General features: G+C 53.7%; 2 protein-coding genes across 5 annotated transcripts in view; one reads left to right on the top strand and one right to left on the bottom strand.

The window, feature by feature from the left end:
* MRTFA (myocardin related transcription factor A) overlaps window positions 1-3,347 on the top strand; it is a 227,668-nt gene extending 224,321 nt beyond the window's left edge. For 3 of the 4 annotated variants that reach the window (XM_030915380.1, XM_010379227.2, XM_030915379.1), the window contains one exon: window positions 1,678-3,347. In XM_030915380.1, the coding sequence (XP_030771240.1) occupies window positions 1,678-2,195 (518 nt within the window). In that variant the 3' untranslated portion in view covers window positions 2,196-3,347. The remainder of the gene's footprint in view (window positions 1-1,677) is intronic. The other variant, XM_030915381.1, reaches the window with a different exon arrangement.
* Window positions 2,807-16,850, bottom strand: part of SGSM3 (small G protein signaling modulator 3) — a 39,199-nt gene continuing 25,155 nt past the window's right edge. The window contains 22 exon segments of the mRNA XM_030915382.1: window positions 2,807-3,949; window positions 4,107-4,167; window positions 4,261-4,434; window positions 4,612-4,697; window positions 4,786-4,834; window positions 4,931-5,001; window positions 5,206-5,358; window positions 5,517-5,566; window positions 5,767-5,776; window positions 5,778-5,822; window positions 6,041-6,196; window positions 6,281-6,408; window positions 6,538-6,592; window positions 6,951-7,175; window positions 7,391-7,536; window positions 7,769-7,964; window positions 8,301-8,444; window positions 8,886-8,993; window positions 9,095-9,303; window positions 11,364-11,430; window positions 11,887-11,972; window positions 12,766-12,883. Coding sequence (XP_030771242.1) covers window positions 3,872-3,949; window positions 4,107-4,167; window positions 4,261-4,434; window positions 4,612-4,697; window positions 4,786-4,834; window positions 4,931-5,001; window positions 5,206-5,358; window positions 5,517-5,566; window positions 5,767-5,776; window positions 5,778-5,822; window positions 6,041-6,196; window positions 6,281-6,408; window positions 6,538-6,592; window positions 6,951-7,175; window positions 7,391-7,536; window positions 7,769-7,964; window positions 8,301-8,444; window positions 8,886-8,993; window positions 9,095-9,303; window positions 11,364-11,430; window positions 11,887-11,972; window positions 12,766-12,772 — 2,304 coding nt within the window. The 5' untranslated portion in view covers window positions 12,773-12,883 and the 3' untranslated portion in view covers window positions 2,807-3,871.

Consider the following 16,850-nt stretch of genomic DNA (forward strand, 5'->3'; position numbering starts at 1 on the left):
AAAATTGGCCGGGCGCGGTGGCTCAAGCCTGTAATCCCAGCACTTTGGGAGGCCGAGACGGGCGGATCACGAGGTCAGGAGATCGAGACCATCCTGGCTAACACGGTGAAACCCCGTCTCTACTAAAAATACAAAAAACTAGCCGGGCGGGGTGGCGGGCGCCTGTAGTCCCAGCTATTCGGAGGGCTGAGGCAGGAGAATGGCGTAGACCCGGGAGGTGGAGCTTGCAGTGAGCTGAGATCCGACCACTGCACTCCAGCCTGAGAGACGGAGCCAGACTCCGTTTCAAAAAAAAAAAAAAAAAAATTGTGGTAAATAATGCCTGTAGTTCCAGCTACTCAGGAGGCCAAGGCAGGTGGATCATGAGGTCAGGAGTTCGAGACCAGCCTGATCAACATGGTGAAACCCCATCTATACTAAAAATACAAAAATATTAGCCAGACGTGGTGGCACGTGCCTGTAATCTCAGGAGGCTGAGGCAGGAGAATTGCTTGAAACCAGGAGGTGGAGGTTACAGTGGGCCAAGATTGCCACACTGCACTATAGCCTGGGCAATGGTGAGACTCAGTCTCAAAAAAAAAAAAAAATGTGGTAAAATACACCTAAAATTTACCTTTTTTTTTTTTTTTTTTTTTTTTTGGTAAAGACGGGGGTCTTGCATTGTTGCCCAGGCTGAGCTCAAACTTCTGGCTTGAAGCCAATCCTCCTGTCCCAGCCTCCCAAAGTGCTGGCATGACAGGTGTGACATTTTACTGTTGTGAATGATGCTCTTCTCAACACCTGTGTACAAACATCTGTGGCCCTGCTTCCAATTCTTTTGGGTATATGCCCTGTAGTGGAATTGCTAGATCATATGATAATTCTTTTTTTTTTGGAGACGGAGTTTTGCTTTTGTTGCCCAGGCTGGAGTGCAGTGGCATGATCTCGGCCCACTGCAACCTCCACTTTCTGGTTTCAAGCGATTCTCCTGTGTTAGCTTCCCGAGTAGCTGGGATTACAGGCGCCTGCCACCACACTTGGCTAGTTTTTGTACTTTTAGTAGAGATGGGGGTGTCACCACGTTGGCCAGGCTGGTGTCGAACTCCCGACCTTGTGATCTGCCCACCTCAGCCTCCCAAAGTGCTGGGATTACAGGCATGAGCCACCTCACCTGGCCAGTAATTCTATTTTTAAATGTTGGAGGAACCTCCATACTGTTCTGCATAGCAGCTGCACCATTTTGCATTTCTATCACAGGGCACAAGGGCTCCAGTTTCTCTGTATCCTCACCAGCACTTTCTTTAAAAATTTAATTTTACAGTAGCTCCTCCAGTGGGCTTGAGATGTATCTCACTGTGGTCTCCCTCTATGACTAGTGATATTGAGCTCTTTTCATGTGCTGCTGGCCATTTGTATATAATTGGATAAATGTCTGTTCAAATCCTTTACCCATTCTTGAGTCAAGTTTGGTTTTTTTGTTGTTGAGTTTTAGAAGTTCTCTGTGTATTCTGGCTATCACTTCTTTATCAAATACATGATTTAGGAAATATTAAGAGTTTTATAGTCTTAGCTCTTACATTTAAGTCTTTGATCCGTTTTATTTTTGTAAATTGTGTGAGGTTAGGGTCCACCTTCATTCTTTCGCATGTAGATATTCAGGCTTGGTTTCTGATATCCACTTATTGTCTTGATTGGCAGAAATTTCAGCAGATTTCAAGGAGCCGCCATCCCTGCCAGGGAAGGAGAAGCCATCCCCGAAGACAGCCTGTGGGTCCCCCCTGGCAGCACAGCCATCACCCTCTGCTGAGCTCCCCCAGGCTGCCCCACCTCCGCCGGGCTCACCCTCCCTCCCTGGGCGCCTGGAGGACTTCCTGGAGAGCAGCACAGGGCTGCCCTTGCTGACCAGTGGGCATGAGGGGCCAGAGCCCCTTTCCCTCATTGACGACCTCCATAGCCAGATGCTGAGCAGCACTGCCATCCTGGACCACCCCCCGTCACCCATGGACACCTCGGAATTGCACTTTGCTCCTGAGCCCAGCAGCACCATGGGCCTGGACCTGGCTGATGGCCACCTGGACAGCATGGACTGGCTGGAGCTGTCGTCAGGTGGTCCTGTGCTGAGCCTGGCCCCCCTCAGCACCACAGCCCCCAGCCTCTTCTCCACAGACTTCCTTGATGGCCATGATTTGCAGCTGCACTGGGATTCCTGCTTGTAGCTCTCTGGCTCGAGACTGGGGGTGGGGAAGGGGCTGGGAGCCAGGGTACTCCGGTGCGTGGCTCTCCTGCGTGATTCGGCCTCTCCACATGGTTGTGAGTCTTGACAATCACAGCCCCTGCTTTTTCCCTTCCCTGGGAGGCTAGAACAGAGAAGCCCCTACTCCTGGTTCGGGCCCACCCAGGGCAGAGGAGAGCAGCTGTCAAGAAGCAGCCCTGGCTCTCACGCTGGGGTTTTGGACACCCAGCCAGGGCCAGGGCCATTTCAGCTTGACCTCCTTTTTTGAGGTCAGGGGCACTGTCTGGCTACAGTTTGGCTAAGGCAGGTGAAGCCCAGCCAAAGCCTAGCCAGGAGGCTTCTCTTCTGACCCAGGGCTGAGACATGTCAGGGGGTGAATCTCCTTTTCGCTCCCTGCTTTGCTGTGAAGGGATAAATTAGCCTGGGCTTCTACCCCGTAGTCCGTGTCTGCCAACCCCAGGGCTTCCTGGGATGAGGCTCCCTGCCATTTTAGTGTCTTGGTGTAGTGTAACCATTTAGTGGTTGGTGGCAACAATTTTCTGTACAGGTGTATATACCTCTATATTATATATCGACATACATATAGACATATATTTTTGGGGGGGGGGGACAGGAGATGGGTGCAACTCCCTCCCATCCTACTCTCACAGAAGGGCCTGGAAGGCCACGGCTCCTAGGGACTGGATGCAAGGTTACCCTTGAGCTATGTGCCACTGTCTGGTGCCCAGTCTGGCATGCAGCTACCCAGGCCCACCCATCACGTGTGATTGACATGTAGACACCCTGCCACGGCCTGTGCCCCACCTGCCCTGCTTCCTTATCAGTGCCACGAGGGCAGAGGTGCTACCTGGCCTTCCTGCCAGGAGCTCTCCACCCACTCACATTCCATCCCCGCCGCCTCACTGCAGCCAGCGTGACCCTAGGACAGGAGGGAATTGGGCCCAGCTTAACCCTGCTATGGGGCTGAGAGATGGCCATGAGGTTGTGGCTGTCTCCTGCCCTGGGGCCACTGGCTTCACACTCTGGCCTGACTCAGACTCATAGGGGAGTAGGGGTGGAGTCACCAAAACCAGTGCTGGGATAAAGATGGGGGGGAAGGTGTGTGAACTTTTTAAAATAAAAACAAAAACACAGGCCTGTTAGTGCATCTTACTCAATCCATGGAAGGGGTGGGTGGCATAGCTGGGGGTCCTAGGCCTGTTGTGTCCCAGCATCTGAGGGGCCAGGCAGTGCCTTCTAGACCAGTCAAAGGGCAGAGCCTTGGACATGAAGACAGCTCTGCAGCCCTGGCTGTACAGAAGACAGGAGGTACGTTCTCAAAGACACAGTTTATTTATAAACCAAGGTGGACAGGAGCTTATTAGTCACCCCCATCCCCTTCCCTCTTCCTGAGCAAAGACTGGCACAGACATGGCTCCCCACCACCTCACAAGGCTTTTGGTACAAACTGTGGTTTGGCCCAGAGCATCTCTAAGGACCCTGGTAGGGCAGGGCACCCTCTGCTGCCACCACCTGGGATGTGCTGGGGAACCTGGAGTGGGGCAGCCTGATATCCCGGGGCCCCGGCCAGGGCTCTGGAGCTGCTTTTCCCTGGGCTCTGCAGCTTGGGGTCCTGGGCCATCTCAGACCCAGGCCCGAGGCTGGGCTGGGGAGGAGGGGTCACCCATCCACATCCCAGCTGAAGAGATGGTGCTTCACCAGCATGTCCCGGACGCCCTCCTTCAGGGGCTGCTGCACCTGCAAACAGGGCAGCCCCTCACCTCACAGGCCTTGGGTGTGGCTGGGCTGGTTCCTAACCACTGACACCAGCACTCTTGTGTCCCCACCTCAGCCACCCTGTGAACGGTTTGGGCAGCTCCATCAGCACAGGCCTTATGAGGCCCACACCACCCACCTCTCTCTTCGCAGGGAGTTCCCAGTCCTGGGAGAGGCTGAAGGCAAAGCAGCAGAGGACTCTAGAGGTGAGGAGGGGGTTGGTGAGGCTCTTGTCACCCCCAGCCAGCCCTTCCTGCCCCACCTCCATTCCCTGAGCCCAGCAAGGTCCTCACCGGAGCTCACACTTGATCTGGACCCAGCCCGGGCTGCGCAGGAAGGACCAGGGCTGGTACCACTTCTCCACGGTGGGCAGGCTGGAGCAGAGCACCTCCAGCCACAGGTGCAGCACCTGCTCACTGGGGACATGGCCAGGAGTGGGGAGCAGGGGCGGCTCCAGGCCCTTCTGGCTGCAGCCACGGTAGAGGCCTCCAGCCTGTCCCTCAATAGCTCCCAGACCACCCTCTTCAGGGAAGGACCTGAGCCCCTGAGGTTCTTTGTCCTTTAGGGTCCCCTGTAAGGACCCTCCTGATGCTGGGCTGGGTACCCCCTACTCCAGGGTTCTCCAACCCCTTTTCCACACTCACTTGAGCCCCACGCAGATCAGTGAGCGGAGCTTCACGTCCATTTGTGCGTGCACTGCATCGTGGCTCACGTTCACGGACTGCACAGCCTGGGGACGGCACCATCTGCTGTCACTCAGGCTCCCCCACGGGCTAACCTTGAGAAGTCTATAGGGTCTGGCAGAGGAGGCCCCTTACCCGGTAGAGCAGCTCCTCTGGGGTCAGGACCTTGCCATCTTCGTCCAACCTGAGAGGGCACCAAAGCTCCTGGGGTGCCGGGGCTGGGTCAAACCCCGCCCTCCCACTGCAGGCGACTCCACCAGAGGAACCCAGGCCCAGTTACCTGAAGGTCTTACAAAGCACCAGGCGGGAATACACGGAGGCAAAATCTCTCTCGACCTCCCGGCCTGCAGCCTGTGGGAACAGCACACGGTGTGAGTGTAGGGACAGGAAGATGCTGGTTCAAAGCCCTTGGGGCCAACTGGGCACCTGTCACCACCCTGCCAGCTCTTCCCATCCTCTCCGTGGGGCCCAGGGACAGGAACGGCCTAAGATGGGTACTGGGGGGCACAGCAGGGCTGGTGCAGGGTGGGGGACATGGGCTAGCCACTGACTTACCTCCTCTATAAACAGCCAGGGGTGGCAGGCGCCCCCAAGCAGTGATGGCTTCTTCAGTCCGTGTTCGAACAGGGCCTTAAGGGCCGGGCAGAGGGTCCCTCGCACGAGGTCTGTGACCCCCTCTGTCACTGAGTCGTCCCCCGCGATGGAATACTGATGGGAGGGATGGGTCTGAGAAAGCCCTGCCTGACACCTGCAGCCAGTTGCCCTCCTCTGTCCTCTCTGCCATGTTACAGGCCAGAACTCCTCACTGGGGACACAGGCCCTGGCTAAGAGGGTGCCAGCCGTGCCTAGCCCGCCCACCCCCTCACCTCTTTGCTGCGCTCATCCAGGACTTCCACAAACTTGGCTGGAAACCAGCCTGTGGAAAAAATAGGCCCTGTGAGGAGTAGCCACAGCTCAGGCAGGCAGGGCAGGGGGAAGCTGGCCCAGGTGCTTCAGGGACCTCAAGCCAGGCAGGGGTAGAGAGGAGAACGGCCTTGCAGTGGCCAGGGTCACTGAAGTCTTCTGTACCCACCCCCTCCTCCCTCTCCCAGCTCAAGAGCAGACCAAGGCCCCCACCTCGCAGGCCAGTTGAGCTCCCCCACCCAGCAGTGCTCGTCCTTCTGAGACACGATCTGCACAGGAGGAAAAACAGCAGGAACCAAAGCTGGGTGCTTGGGGCCAGCGCCTCCTGCACCCCGATAAGACTCCTCAGCAGCAAGGCCAGGCCAAGACCCCTACATCTTCACAAGAGCAGCTCTTGGCAGGGAAAGGGGTTGGAGTGGGACTTGGTGGAGGGAGGCTGGGGAACCCGCCCCAGCCTGAGGACCTGTAGTCCAGCGCCCCCACGCACTGTGATGATGTCGTTCTTGCGGAAGCCCAGCTCGTCGTCATCGTGCCGCTCGAAGTCCAGCAGGGCCTTGGCTCGGCGCCGGTGGCCGCGTGAACATGCCACGTAGTTCTCGTGGTCCCGCTGGTGGCTCTCCATGCTGTAGTCTGGAGTCAGCTCCTGCCAGAGTGAACACAGGCCCACCAAGGGGGTTGGAGGAGTTAGGGCCGTGTTTGGTACCAGCCCAGGGAGCTGGTCACTCACCACGCTGCAGTTTTTGGGGTCTGCGCACTGGAAGTGACGCGCCACACGCAGGATGGCTTCCCGGAGGTCAGCCACCAGTTCCGTCTGCTTGATGTTCTTGGCCTTGAGTGCCTCCAGGTCATCCTCCCCTAGGAGGCCCAGAGAGCAATGGTGACCACGGCTCACTCCAGGCCCCCGAGGAGGAAGCTCCACGTCCACATGAGCGTGAGGACAGACTGTTCCATGCCCACACTGCCTGGCACCCGCAGAGCTCTCACCGAAGAGCAGAGCAGTGATGGTAGACTTCCTCCGCTGGGTCCTGCGGCGAACAACCTGCACCATGAGGAGAGGGTCAGGGCGGTCCTGGCCCCCGGAAGGGAACCCACCAGCCCTCGGCTTATGTTCGCTCATCTAAAATGGCCTCTGATGCCGGCTCTGAGAGTTGAAAACAGATAGTCAGTTCAGAGCTGGGTCTGCCTTCCTCCCAAACTGTGCCAGGGTCAGAACCTGAGACGCACGAAGCCCGAGGCGGCCTGGGTCACCCCACAGCTGTGGTCTGACTGGGCCAGGCTGGGGGGCAGAGCAGGAAGGGCTGGTTTGTTTCCCATAGCCCCCACACTTGCTCTGAACTTCAAGGTGACCCATTCCCCACATGCTGTGGGCCAAGTCGGGGCCCCCCATCCTGGGTCACCTGAGAGAGGTTGGTGAGGGTGCCAGTCCCCAGGAGCTGACCCTGGTCTGCAATGAGATAGGCCAGGTGCTTGCGGCGCTGAGTCTCCACAGCCACGTCGGTGAGGGAGCCGGCCAGCCGCATGGCCACCCCCAGAAGCAGCTCCGCGTCCTCCATCTGCGACGGGATATCCGATAGCGTGTTGAAGATGGAGGCTGAGTTCTCTGACTGGATCAGCTCTTCTTCCTGGGCCGTGTCAGAGCAGGATGCGGGGAGAAGGTTGTTACTGCAGGGACCTGGCACTGAACTGACCCCAACCCCCATCCTCAGGGACCTGTTTGCCTTGGCACGGTTGTCAGGGGCCGGGGGACTGGTCTCTTGCCTGGCCCAGGGAGGTCTCTCACTCCCTGCCCCCCATCTCAGGCTCCTACTCCTCAGCCTGAAGTGGGGCCCTGGAGCACCTTGAGGTGCAGCATGCCCAGTGTGAGTTGGAACAGCACCCGGGAGCCCTCATAGAAAAACAGGTCCCAGATGCGCAGAAGCAGCTTGATGTCCACCACGCTGGCGAAGGCCGTGAGGAACCAGTGCAGTGTGATCAGGGACAGCTCTGTAAACACAGGAGCCGAAGCTGCTGGGGAGGAGGTGGAGGAAACCTCCCTCCCCAGAACTGGAGGGAGGTCCTCTCTGCTCAAGAGCGAAGGAGGGGATGGGGCAGGGAACACCGGAGAACAAAAGAGTGACAAAGACCAGGGTTGGGGGCTATGCCCCATCCCCACTTGGCCATCCACCTGAGGCCTCCAAGCTGCAGAATGGGAGCCAGTGGCTCAGAGGCCTCTTACCTATGTCATGCTCCTGGAGCAGCTTGTCCAGGCGAGGCAGGTACTGGACAATGAGGTGGCGCAGGACCCGCTGGTCAGTCTGGACGCCCAGCAGGGTGGTGCTGAAGTAGGAGGCGGGGAGCAGGTCCTCGATGATGGCGCACATCATCCAGAAGGTGTCCTCCTCCTCCAGGAACAGCAGGAGGCAGGCGGCCACCTGGCCAGGGCATGGGGATAAGGGCCCTCTACCCAGGTCTTTGTAAAAATTAGAAAAGGTGCCCCTACCCTAGGGAGACCAATTAGCAAAAGCCTCTTGGGGGGCACGCATGCTGGAACACAGGCCTTCCCTGGGCTGCTTTCCTTGGCCGGCCTCAGTTTCACACCCTTCGGGGGGGCCACTCTGCTTGAATAGCGTGCAGCTGCCCTGATCTCCTTGGGGACTCCCCTGCCCCCTACCTCCCCTGCTGCTGCCCCAGAGCGGGAGACCATTCCTTGTTAGGGGTCCTGGAGGAGGCCCTGGGGCTGTCACTGCCCTTGCCGGGGCTGTGCTCACCATACCAGTGCCCTGGCAGTAGCCGATCTCTGGGTAGAGCCAGGCCAGGGCCCGGAGCACCCTGCGCAGGCGGGGCACCCCGATGCTGCCCATGCTGGCGAAGCAAGCGTTGCTGGGCATGGTGCGCAGCAGGTCCTTCTCGATCTGTCCAGCAGCCATCAGCACCCACAACAACAAGACCTTGTGACACCCTGGGAGGGAGGCAGACCCCAGGCGGGCTTCTCCCCCAGGAATGGGGATTCCTCGTGTTCCTGGTCAAGGTCACCCTCCTCCCTTCAGGGTCAGCTCCCAGCCAGTGTGGAGCTGGGACATCAAATCCACCTGGGAAGCTTCATGCCAGACCGAGTGAATGAGAACGTGTGGCCCAAGGCCTGGAGTCTATATTTAGAGTCCCCATCTGTTCCTAAAGTGGACCTGAGCTTGGGAACTGTATCTCCAAGCCCTTCCATAGCACTGATGGCCTTTTGGACAATTCTTTCTGTGGCCTACAGAGAACCCAGGAAGGAGCATGTATCCTCCCCCACCCCCCAACAAGGGCACACTCCCAGAGCCCCAGGCAGCCTCCCTCTCTCCTGCCAGCCTCACCTGCTTGGCAGCAAGGGTCTCATCGTTGGAGCTGTTCTTCACAATCTCGCGGTAGGACAACTCAGAGTTCCTCTTCTTCTGCAGAGCCCCAGAGAGCCGCATCCATAGCTGAGGGAAGGGAGTCGCAAGGGCACTCAGTCTTTCTCGTGACACCTAATCATGGGGCCAAGACCCTCTCAAAACCCTGTGGGTCCCTGTGGCCACTTTACCTGTGGCCTCATGCCATGTGGGATGCCGGCCAGCACCAGGGAACGGAGCTTATCAGAGCGGGGTAGAGAGACTGCAATCTTGTCCCAGGTGAGATCCCCCACGTCGTGGTTATGGGTGAACTCCAGGTGGGCCTGCCACCGCAGCCTCTGTGGAGCATCCTCCAGCAGAGGGGAGCTCGCCAGCAGACTGGAGCCAGGCTCACCACCTTCTGCCAAGAGACAGCCGAGGGACGCCACAGTGAGCAGAGGAGGAAGAAAAAAGCATTCTCTACTATGTGTTCTGCAAGCAGCCAAGCCTGTCTTCAGGAGGGTCTCAGCTTCATTGGCTCTAGGCCAGCTCTCTCCCGCCAGATCCAGAGTCCCACAGCTAATGGCTTTCTGATAGCTCCAGGTGATCATCTAACATGCACCTATGATGAGCAAAGCTCTTCACTTTCTCCTAAAAGCCACTCCTACCACAGTACTACCCAGATCCAGAAATGATACCTCCATTCTCCCGATGCTCAGCCTAAACCTTGGAGTCACCTCTGGCTCCTCCCTCGCCCAGACCCCACACTCAGCCCTTTAGCAAACCCACAGGACTTTACGTCTCACTTCCCCTGTCCACGGCCCTTGTCCAAGCCATCGTTCTTCATCCAGATCGCTGCACTGGCCCTCCCGCTGACCTCCCTTGTTGCTACCCTCACCTCCCAAAGGCCGTTCTCCTCAGTAGCCACAGCAACCCTTCCAAAATGCAAGTAAGATCATGTCACACTGCTCAGAGTTGAGACTCAAAGGCAAGGGCTTTCCAGGGCTCCCTCAGGTGCTTCCTCTGGGCCATGCCCACTCTGTCCTCATCCCCTGCCATTTTCCTCTTGGCTCCCTCCCCTCCAATAACATGGTCTGAAAGGGCCACTTCAGGGCCTTTGCACCTCTCCTTCCCCTTCCCCAGCTCTGCCCAATTCCCTGGCTTCCTTATATATGATTTACTGCCTTTCTTGCTGCAGCATATTACATGCTTGTTTACTGCCTGTCTCCCTCTCTAAAATGAGAACTCCATGTAGTCAAGACCACCTTCAGTTTTGTTTAAGGACCTAGGGGTGCAGCTGTGGAGACTACAGCACCCACAGTTGGGTTCATGAGATATTTGTTGAATGAATGAGGTGAAGCTCTCCTGTGGCAGCCCAGCAATCTCTGGGTGAGCTCCATAGACAGCCTCGTCCTTATTCACCCAAAAGCTAATCCCTCAGCCCAGCTTTCAAAAACACCAACTTTAATGACTTTACCTACAGTAAAATGCAAATGTTAGGTGTACATTTTGGTATATAAACAAATGTCTAAACATTATCCCCATCAAGCAGTCTCAGTTCCATAGTGTTAACAGTGAACACTCTGACCCCAGTGACCCAGCCAAACAGGTACTTCATCATACCAGCAAGTTCCCTGTGTCCCTCTCAACCCAAACCTTTACCCTGCAACTACCTGCCTACAAATCAGAAGAACAAGGAAAACCCTTGTCAGAATTGGAAACGTGAGTGACCTGAAGGTGATTAGTTGCAGTCAATTAAAATATCCTAGCCACAGTTCTGGCCTGGCATCCAGTTGTCTTGGCAGATGGCCTTCCCAATAGCCCACTCCGGACCAAAAGGCCCATTTATAGTAGAAAACAACAGAAAAGGATTGAGACTCAGTTATAGAAAAGTGGTTATCCAAATACTGTAAGTTCATTATGATACAGCCACTGAAAATACGCTTTTTTCTTTTCTGAGACAGAGTTTCGCTCTTGTTGCCCAGGCTGGAGCGCAATGGCATGATCCCTGCTCACTGCAACCTCCACCTCCTGGGTTCAAGCGATTCTCCTGCCTCAGCCTCCTGAGTAGCTGGGATTACACCTGGCAAATTTTGTATTTTTAGTAGAGACGGGGTTTCACCATGTTAGCCAGGCTGGTCTTGAACTCCTGGCCTCAAGTGATCCACCCACCTCAGCCTCCCAAAGTGCTGGGATTACAGGCGTGAGCCACCACGTCCAGCCTGAATTTTTCAACTTCTCTACAGTGAACACTATTGCTTTTACTATCAGGTGAGGATCAGTAAAATTTATCTCAAAAAAAAAAAAACAGAGGTTTCCCATACTTACAACAGTATCACCCTCAGATACACTCTGTTCTTATATCTGGAACCGTGACGCATCAGAGCTCAGCCATCACATGCTGAGTAATTCTAGTCAAGGGAGCGGAGTCCTCCCCAAAGAACATCAGCAAGATGACCCACAAAAGGGGCTCAATGTTACCTTCCTTGTACACACGGAAACCAAACTCATCGTAGTAGAAATCTGGTTGCTCTGCTGACTCTTCCTTCTAGAATCAGGATGAGGTTGAAGTCAGTTGTCTGTCCCCTAGCTGGAGGCCTCAGGTCTGAAAGATGCCACCCACAGGGTTGCCTGCTAAAATCCCACCCAGCCTTCAAGCTCAGATCAAAGGCTACTCTTCCAAAAGCCTTATCTGGTTACCAATCTCCTCTGAACTTTCTAGCATTTTCTCAACTTTCTAGTTTCCTTGTTCTTCTCAGAGGTCAAAGATAATAAAAATCAAGGCAAGAAACATGTTTTATGCATTTGTGTCCCTATAATACCGACAGCATACTGCCACAGTGATTGACTCACACAGGCACATGGAGCTAAGATACCATCTCTGGTGGGGACCCCATAACCCTGTGTGAGTTGGCCACCTCTTCCTGGGCAGCCTGCAGAGCTGGGTCCCCTTCATACTGCAGCGTGGGAGCACAGCAGGCTGGTGCCTGGCTAACTGCTGTACCTGTGTATACGTGGCCAGGATCTCCTGGGGCCATATGCTCGGAGTCAGGGCTGAGAAAGGGCCACAGGCAGAAGGTGTATGGCTTCCTAAAACCAAAGAGGACCAGGAGAACAATCAAGAAAATACAGAGGCAGGCCAGGCGCGGTGGCTTACGCCTGTAATCTCAGCACTTTGGGAGGCCAAGGTGGGCAGATCACCTTAGGTCAGGAGTTTGAGACCAGCCTGGCCAACATGGTGAAACCCATCTCTACTAAAAATACAAAATCAGCTGAGCATGGTGGCACATGCCTGTAATCTCAGCTACTTGGGAGGCTGAGGCAGGAGAATTGCTTGAACCCAGGAGGCGGAGGTTGCAGTGAGCAGGGATCGTGCCATTGCACTCCAGCCTGGGCAACAAGAGTGAAACTGTCTAAAAAAAAAAAAAAAAAGGAAAAAAGAAAATGCAGAGGCAAAATTCAAGTCAGGAAATATGCTCTCCCTCTAAGAACACCAGCATTAAAGGGACTAGCCCATCTCAAGCGTTACGGGGAGGGAAGGAGCAGAATGAAAGAAACCTCCTAGAAATCAGCAAACTTCTGGAGAAGAGGGGGAAGAAACAGCAGCACATTACACAACATGACCACACTTCATCTTCCGGCCTCTTTCTCCACCTGAGGAGTGCAGATCTGCAGGCTGCAGGGCCGGAGGAGGAGAGCTGGAGAGCAGAGCTGAGAAGGAAGTTTTAATAACTTTCTCAGCCAGCCAGAAAAGCCTTCCCTACCATCTCCACCTCTCTTATCTGGATGGTGTTTTATGGAAAACAAACAAGCCAGCTTCAATCCCTCTGGCTTCTCTGTGAGAGCTTCACACCCCATTTCCAAGTCCGGCCCCTGCTTCTACCTGACATTGTGCTGGGGGGCTGGCAAGTCTTCTGCAGCTCCAGGCTTAGAAGTCTCCTATCCTGCTATCTTAGAGCTGGAAGGCTCCTCAGGCTTCATCTGGTCCAGAATCATCTGCCCTGTTAGAAGAGTAAAGAGGAAAGTCATTCTATTTTTATTTCTTTTTTTATTTCAGACAGAGTCTCGCTCGGTCACCCAGGCTAGAGTGCAGTAGTGCGATCTTGGCTCACTGCAACCTCTGCCTCCTGGGTTCAAGAGATTCTTCTGCTTCAGCCTCCTGAGTAGCTGAGACTACAGGGGGGCGCCACCATACCTGGCTGATTTTTGTATTTTTAGTAGAGATGGGGTGTCACTACATTGGCCAGGCTAGTCTTGAACTGTTGACCTTGTGATCCCCCTACCTCGGCCTCCCAAAGTGTTGGGTTATAGGCATGAGCCACCACACCCGGCCTGAGGAAAGTCATTTTAAAACACCCTCTCTCCTACAAAGAGGAGCCCTTTCCACCCACACTCTGATTTTGCTAGCCTGGAGGCAGTGGGAACTGAAGTCTTAGCCATTGTTTAACAAGGGAAGGGAAAAAAAAAAATCACACTTTGCCCATTTTTATTTTTGTTTATTATTTTTTGAGACAGGATCTCGCTCTGTGGCCCAGACTTGAGTGCAGTGGATCTTGGCTCACTGCAGCCTCCACCTCCTGGACTCAAGCGATCCTCCCACGTAGCTGAGACTACAGGCATGCACCACCATGCCTGGCTAATTGTTGTATTTTTTTTTGTAGAGATAGGTTTTCGCCATGTTGCCCAAGCTGGTCTCGAACTCCTGGGCTCAAGCAATCAATCCGCCTGCCCTGGCCTCCCAAAGTGCTGGGATTACAGGCTGCATCAGGCCTTTGCCCATTCGTCCATTTTAAATTGTTTTTTTTTTTTTTTTTGTGGAGACAGGGTCTCATTCTGTCACTCAGGCTGGAGTGCAGTAGCAAAATCATAGCTCACTGCATTCCTGAACTCCTGGGCTCACGTGATCCTCCTGCCTCAGCCCCCCAAGTAGCTGGGATTACAGGTGTGAGCCACCATTCCCAGCAGCTATTTGTCTTTTTTTTTTTTTTTTTTTTTTGAGACAGGGTCTCACCCAGGTGACAGTGCAGGGGCACAATCACAGCTCACTGCAGCCTTGACCTCCTAAGCTCATGGGATCCTCCTACCTCAGCCTCCCAAGTATCTGGGACTGTAGGCACATGCCCACACGCCACCATGCCCGGCTAATTTTTGTATTTCTTGTGGAGATAGAGTTTCACCATGTTTCCCAGGCTGGTCTCAAACTCCTAAGCTCAACAGATCCACCTGCTTCAGCCTACCAAAGTGCTGGGTTTACAAGCATGAGCCACCGCACCCAGTCAAGCCTTTTACTTCTGACCACAGAATGAAAGGCTCTCACCATGAAAGGAAGTGGAAGTAACAATGAGGAGATGTGGTTGAAAGATTTCAGGAGAAGTTACATTCCAGTTTTTGATACCATATTTACCTAAACCTGGCACTGAAATAAAATTTACTTTTGCCATTTTTCAGACGAGAGTTCAGAAATGACAGTTGTTATCCAGGTCCATAGCAGAACCTGTTCTCCATGCTATCTGCCATGGAATTCTGGTGTTGGGAATTCTAGATAAATCGGGAAGAATTAGGTAAGTGAGAAGCAAAAAAGAGGAAAATCAAACCATCACTTCAAAGGCGCTATGAGAAAATCCCAGTTCTCTTTAAAGACATACAAGTATGGGGACAAAAGTAGCTCCTGTGGGCAGCTCAGCTGTGGTCCCAGCCTCTGCTCCTGCCCCAGACACACACTGGCCAAGTTTAGGATAAAGGCCAAAGCAGAACATTCCTGACCATTATAGAGGCTTTGGTACCCAAGTGGGAGAGACGCTCCCTCCTGATTCCAGACATGCTGCTTAGAGCCAGATGGCAGAACCTACTTCCCCAACAGGCCAGCCATCCTGGTTGGTTGGTTCTGTGTGAAGAGAATAGAATTTTAATGTCTTCCTTCAGTGTAAAATATATGTGATACAGGGTTTACCTCAGAACCATGAGCTGGACGGAGGATTACATATTTTTACATTAAAGAGACTGAGCTAGAATTTTTAAAAAGCATGTCATCATTCAATCCTTACATTTATTCCTTATACAAGGGAAAATAAGCCTAGAAGAGACTGATAGTTTCCAAATGAACTCCCAAAAGCTCTCCCCTGCCACACCATGCAATCCCACCTTGTGAAATGATGGACACATGGCCAGCAGCTAGATGGCCCTGGGAATGGAACCCAGTGCTCTATTACACCTCCCGCTGGCTTGGAGCCTGAGATGGCATATGGCTGTGGCAGAACCACCATGTGTCCGCCTTGGGAGGCAGTGGGCTCAGCACTCATCCTCTGCACCATGATTAAAAATAAAGACATCTCAGCCGGACGTGGTGGCTCATGCATGTAATCCCAGCACTTTGGGAGGCCGAGGTGGGTGGATCACCTGAGGTCGGGAGATTGAGAACATCCTGGCCAACATGGTGAAACCCTGTCTCTACTAAAAATACAAAAACTAGCTGGGCATGGTGGCGTGTGCCTGTAATCCCCGCTACTTGGGAGGCCGAGGCAGGAGAACTGCTTGAACCTGGGAGGCAGAGATTGCAGTGAGTCGAGATGGCGCCACCGCATTCCAGCCTGGCGACAGAGACTCTGTCTCAAAAGAGAATCAGATGATAAACATAGAAATAGATTGTGATAACTACAGTGCTGTGAGGAAAAATAAAGCAAGGTCAAGATGTGGAGAGTCTCAGAAGAGAGGGGATTTATATCAAGTGGTCAGGAGCAGCTCTTTAAGAAGGAACTGAGGGCTCATGGCTACCTGAGGGAAAGGAGATCCAGGGGCAAGCACGAAGTTGGGAGCACAATGGGCACATTAAAACAGCTGCAAGGCAGCCATCAGGCAGGAGGGGCTGGAGAATGAGGAGTAAACAGTGGGAGGAAACAGCCTGAACGGTGGGAGGAGATGCAGCAGGGGGCTACCAGGCCTCACAGTGTGGTGGAGATTCTGGGCTTCATTCTCAGTGAGCTGGGAAAGTAGGGGAGGGCTCTGAGCTCTCTCTGGCTGCCTTGCAGAGGAGGTGATGGACATAGAGGAGGCTGTTGGATTAGTCAGGGTGAAAGGTATGTTGACTTTCCTATGGTGGGAACACTGAGAAATGGTCATATTATGGACATATTTTATCTTATTTATTTTGTTAGAGACAAGGTCCCTCTATGTTGCCCGGCTGGTCTTGAATTCCTGAGCTTAAGTGATCCTCCTGCCTCAGGCTCCCAAAGTGCTGTGATTACAGGCGTGAGCCACCACACCCGGCCAGATTCTGGATAGAAAGAGTCTGCAGGGTTTAGCTCTCTAATGCCACACACACATATAAATGTATGTAATGTATATATAAACATGCCACTTCTCCCACTGGCTACAGAACCCAGCCGGATGTGAACTGTTAAGCTGGGTGGGCAGGTTTTTCCTGCCTCTGGTCGCTATGGAAACCTTCCTGAAAGCAGCCATCTGGGAGTTGGCAGGAGCAGCCCAGAGAGTCAGCCACGTCAGGGTGGCTGCCCTTCTGTTGTCACAGGAGTACTGAGAGGCAGAAACTTGAAAAACAGGATTGATTTAGGTACCTCTGAGGAGCTTTGGAAGGAATTTTTCAAAATTAAATGTACATACTCCCTAGTTTGCTAATCCTACAATTTCCTATAAGGCAAATTTTGTTTAGAAAGCATAGAAGGCCAGATCTCACTATAAACCCTGTTTTCCCACATCTGTGGGGAGGGGCAGAAAAGGTTCTGTCCATTTCCTGTGGTCTCTTCACATAGATCAGAGGGATATGGCCCCCATTCTCTCTGCTCCTACTACCCTGTCCGGTGTCCTATTTTCTTCACAACACAGCATGGTCGTTACCACTACACAGATGCTTTTCTACAGACATTTACCACAGAACATGAAAGCTGTAAGCAACATAAGCAAAAATACTTCTAAGAGGCCTCTGAGACGCTGAAGACTATATTTCCTCTGTGA

The sequence above is a fragment of the Rhinopithecus roxellana genome, chromosome 13 (genome assembly GCF_007565055.1).
Source record: "Rhinopithecus roxellana isolate Shanxi Qingling chromosome 13, ASM756505v1, whole genome shotgun sequence".
NCBI classification, from domain to species: Eukaryota; Metazoa; Chordata; class Mammalia; order Primates; family Cercopithecidae; genus Rhinopithecus; species Rhinopithecus roxellana.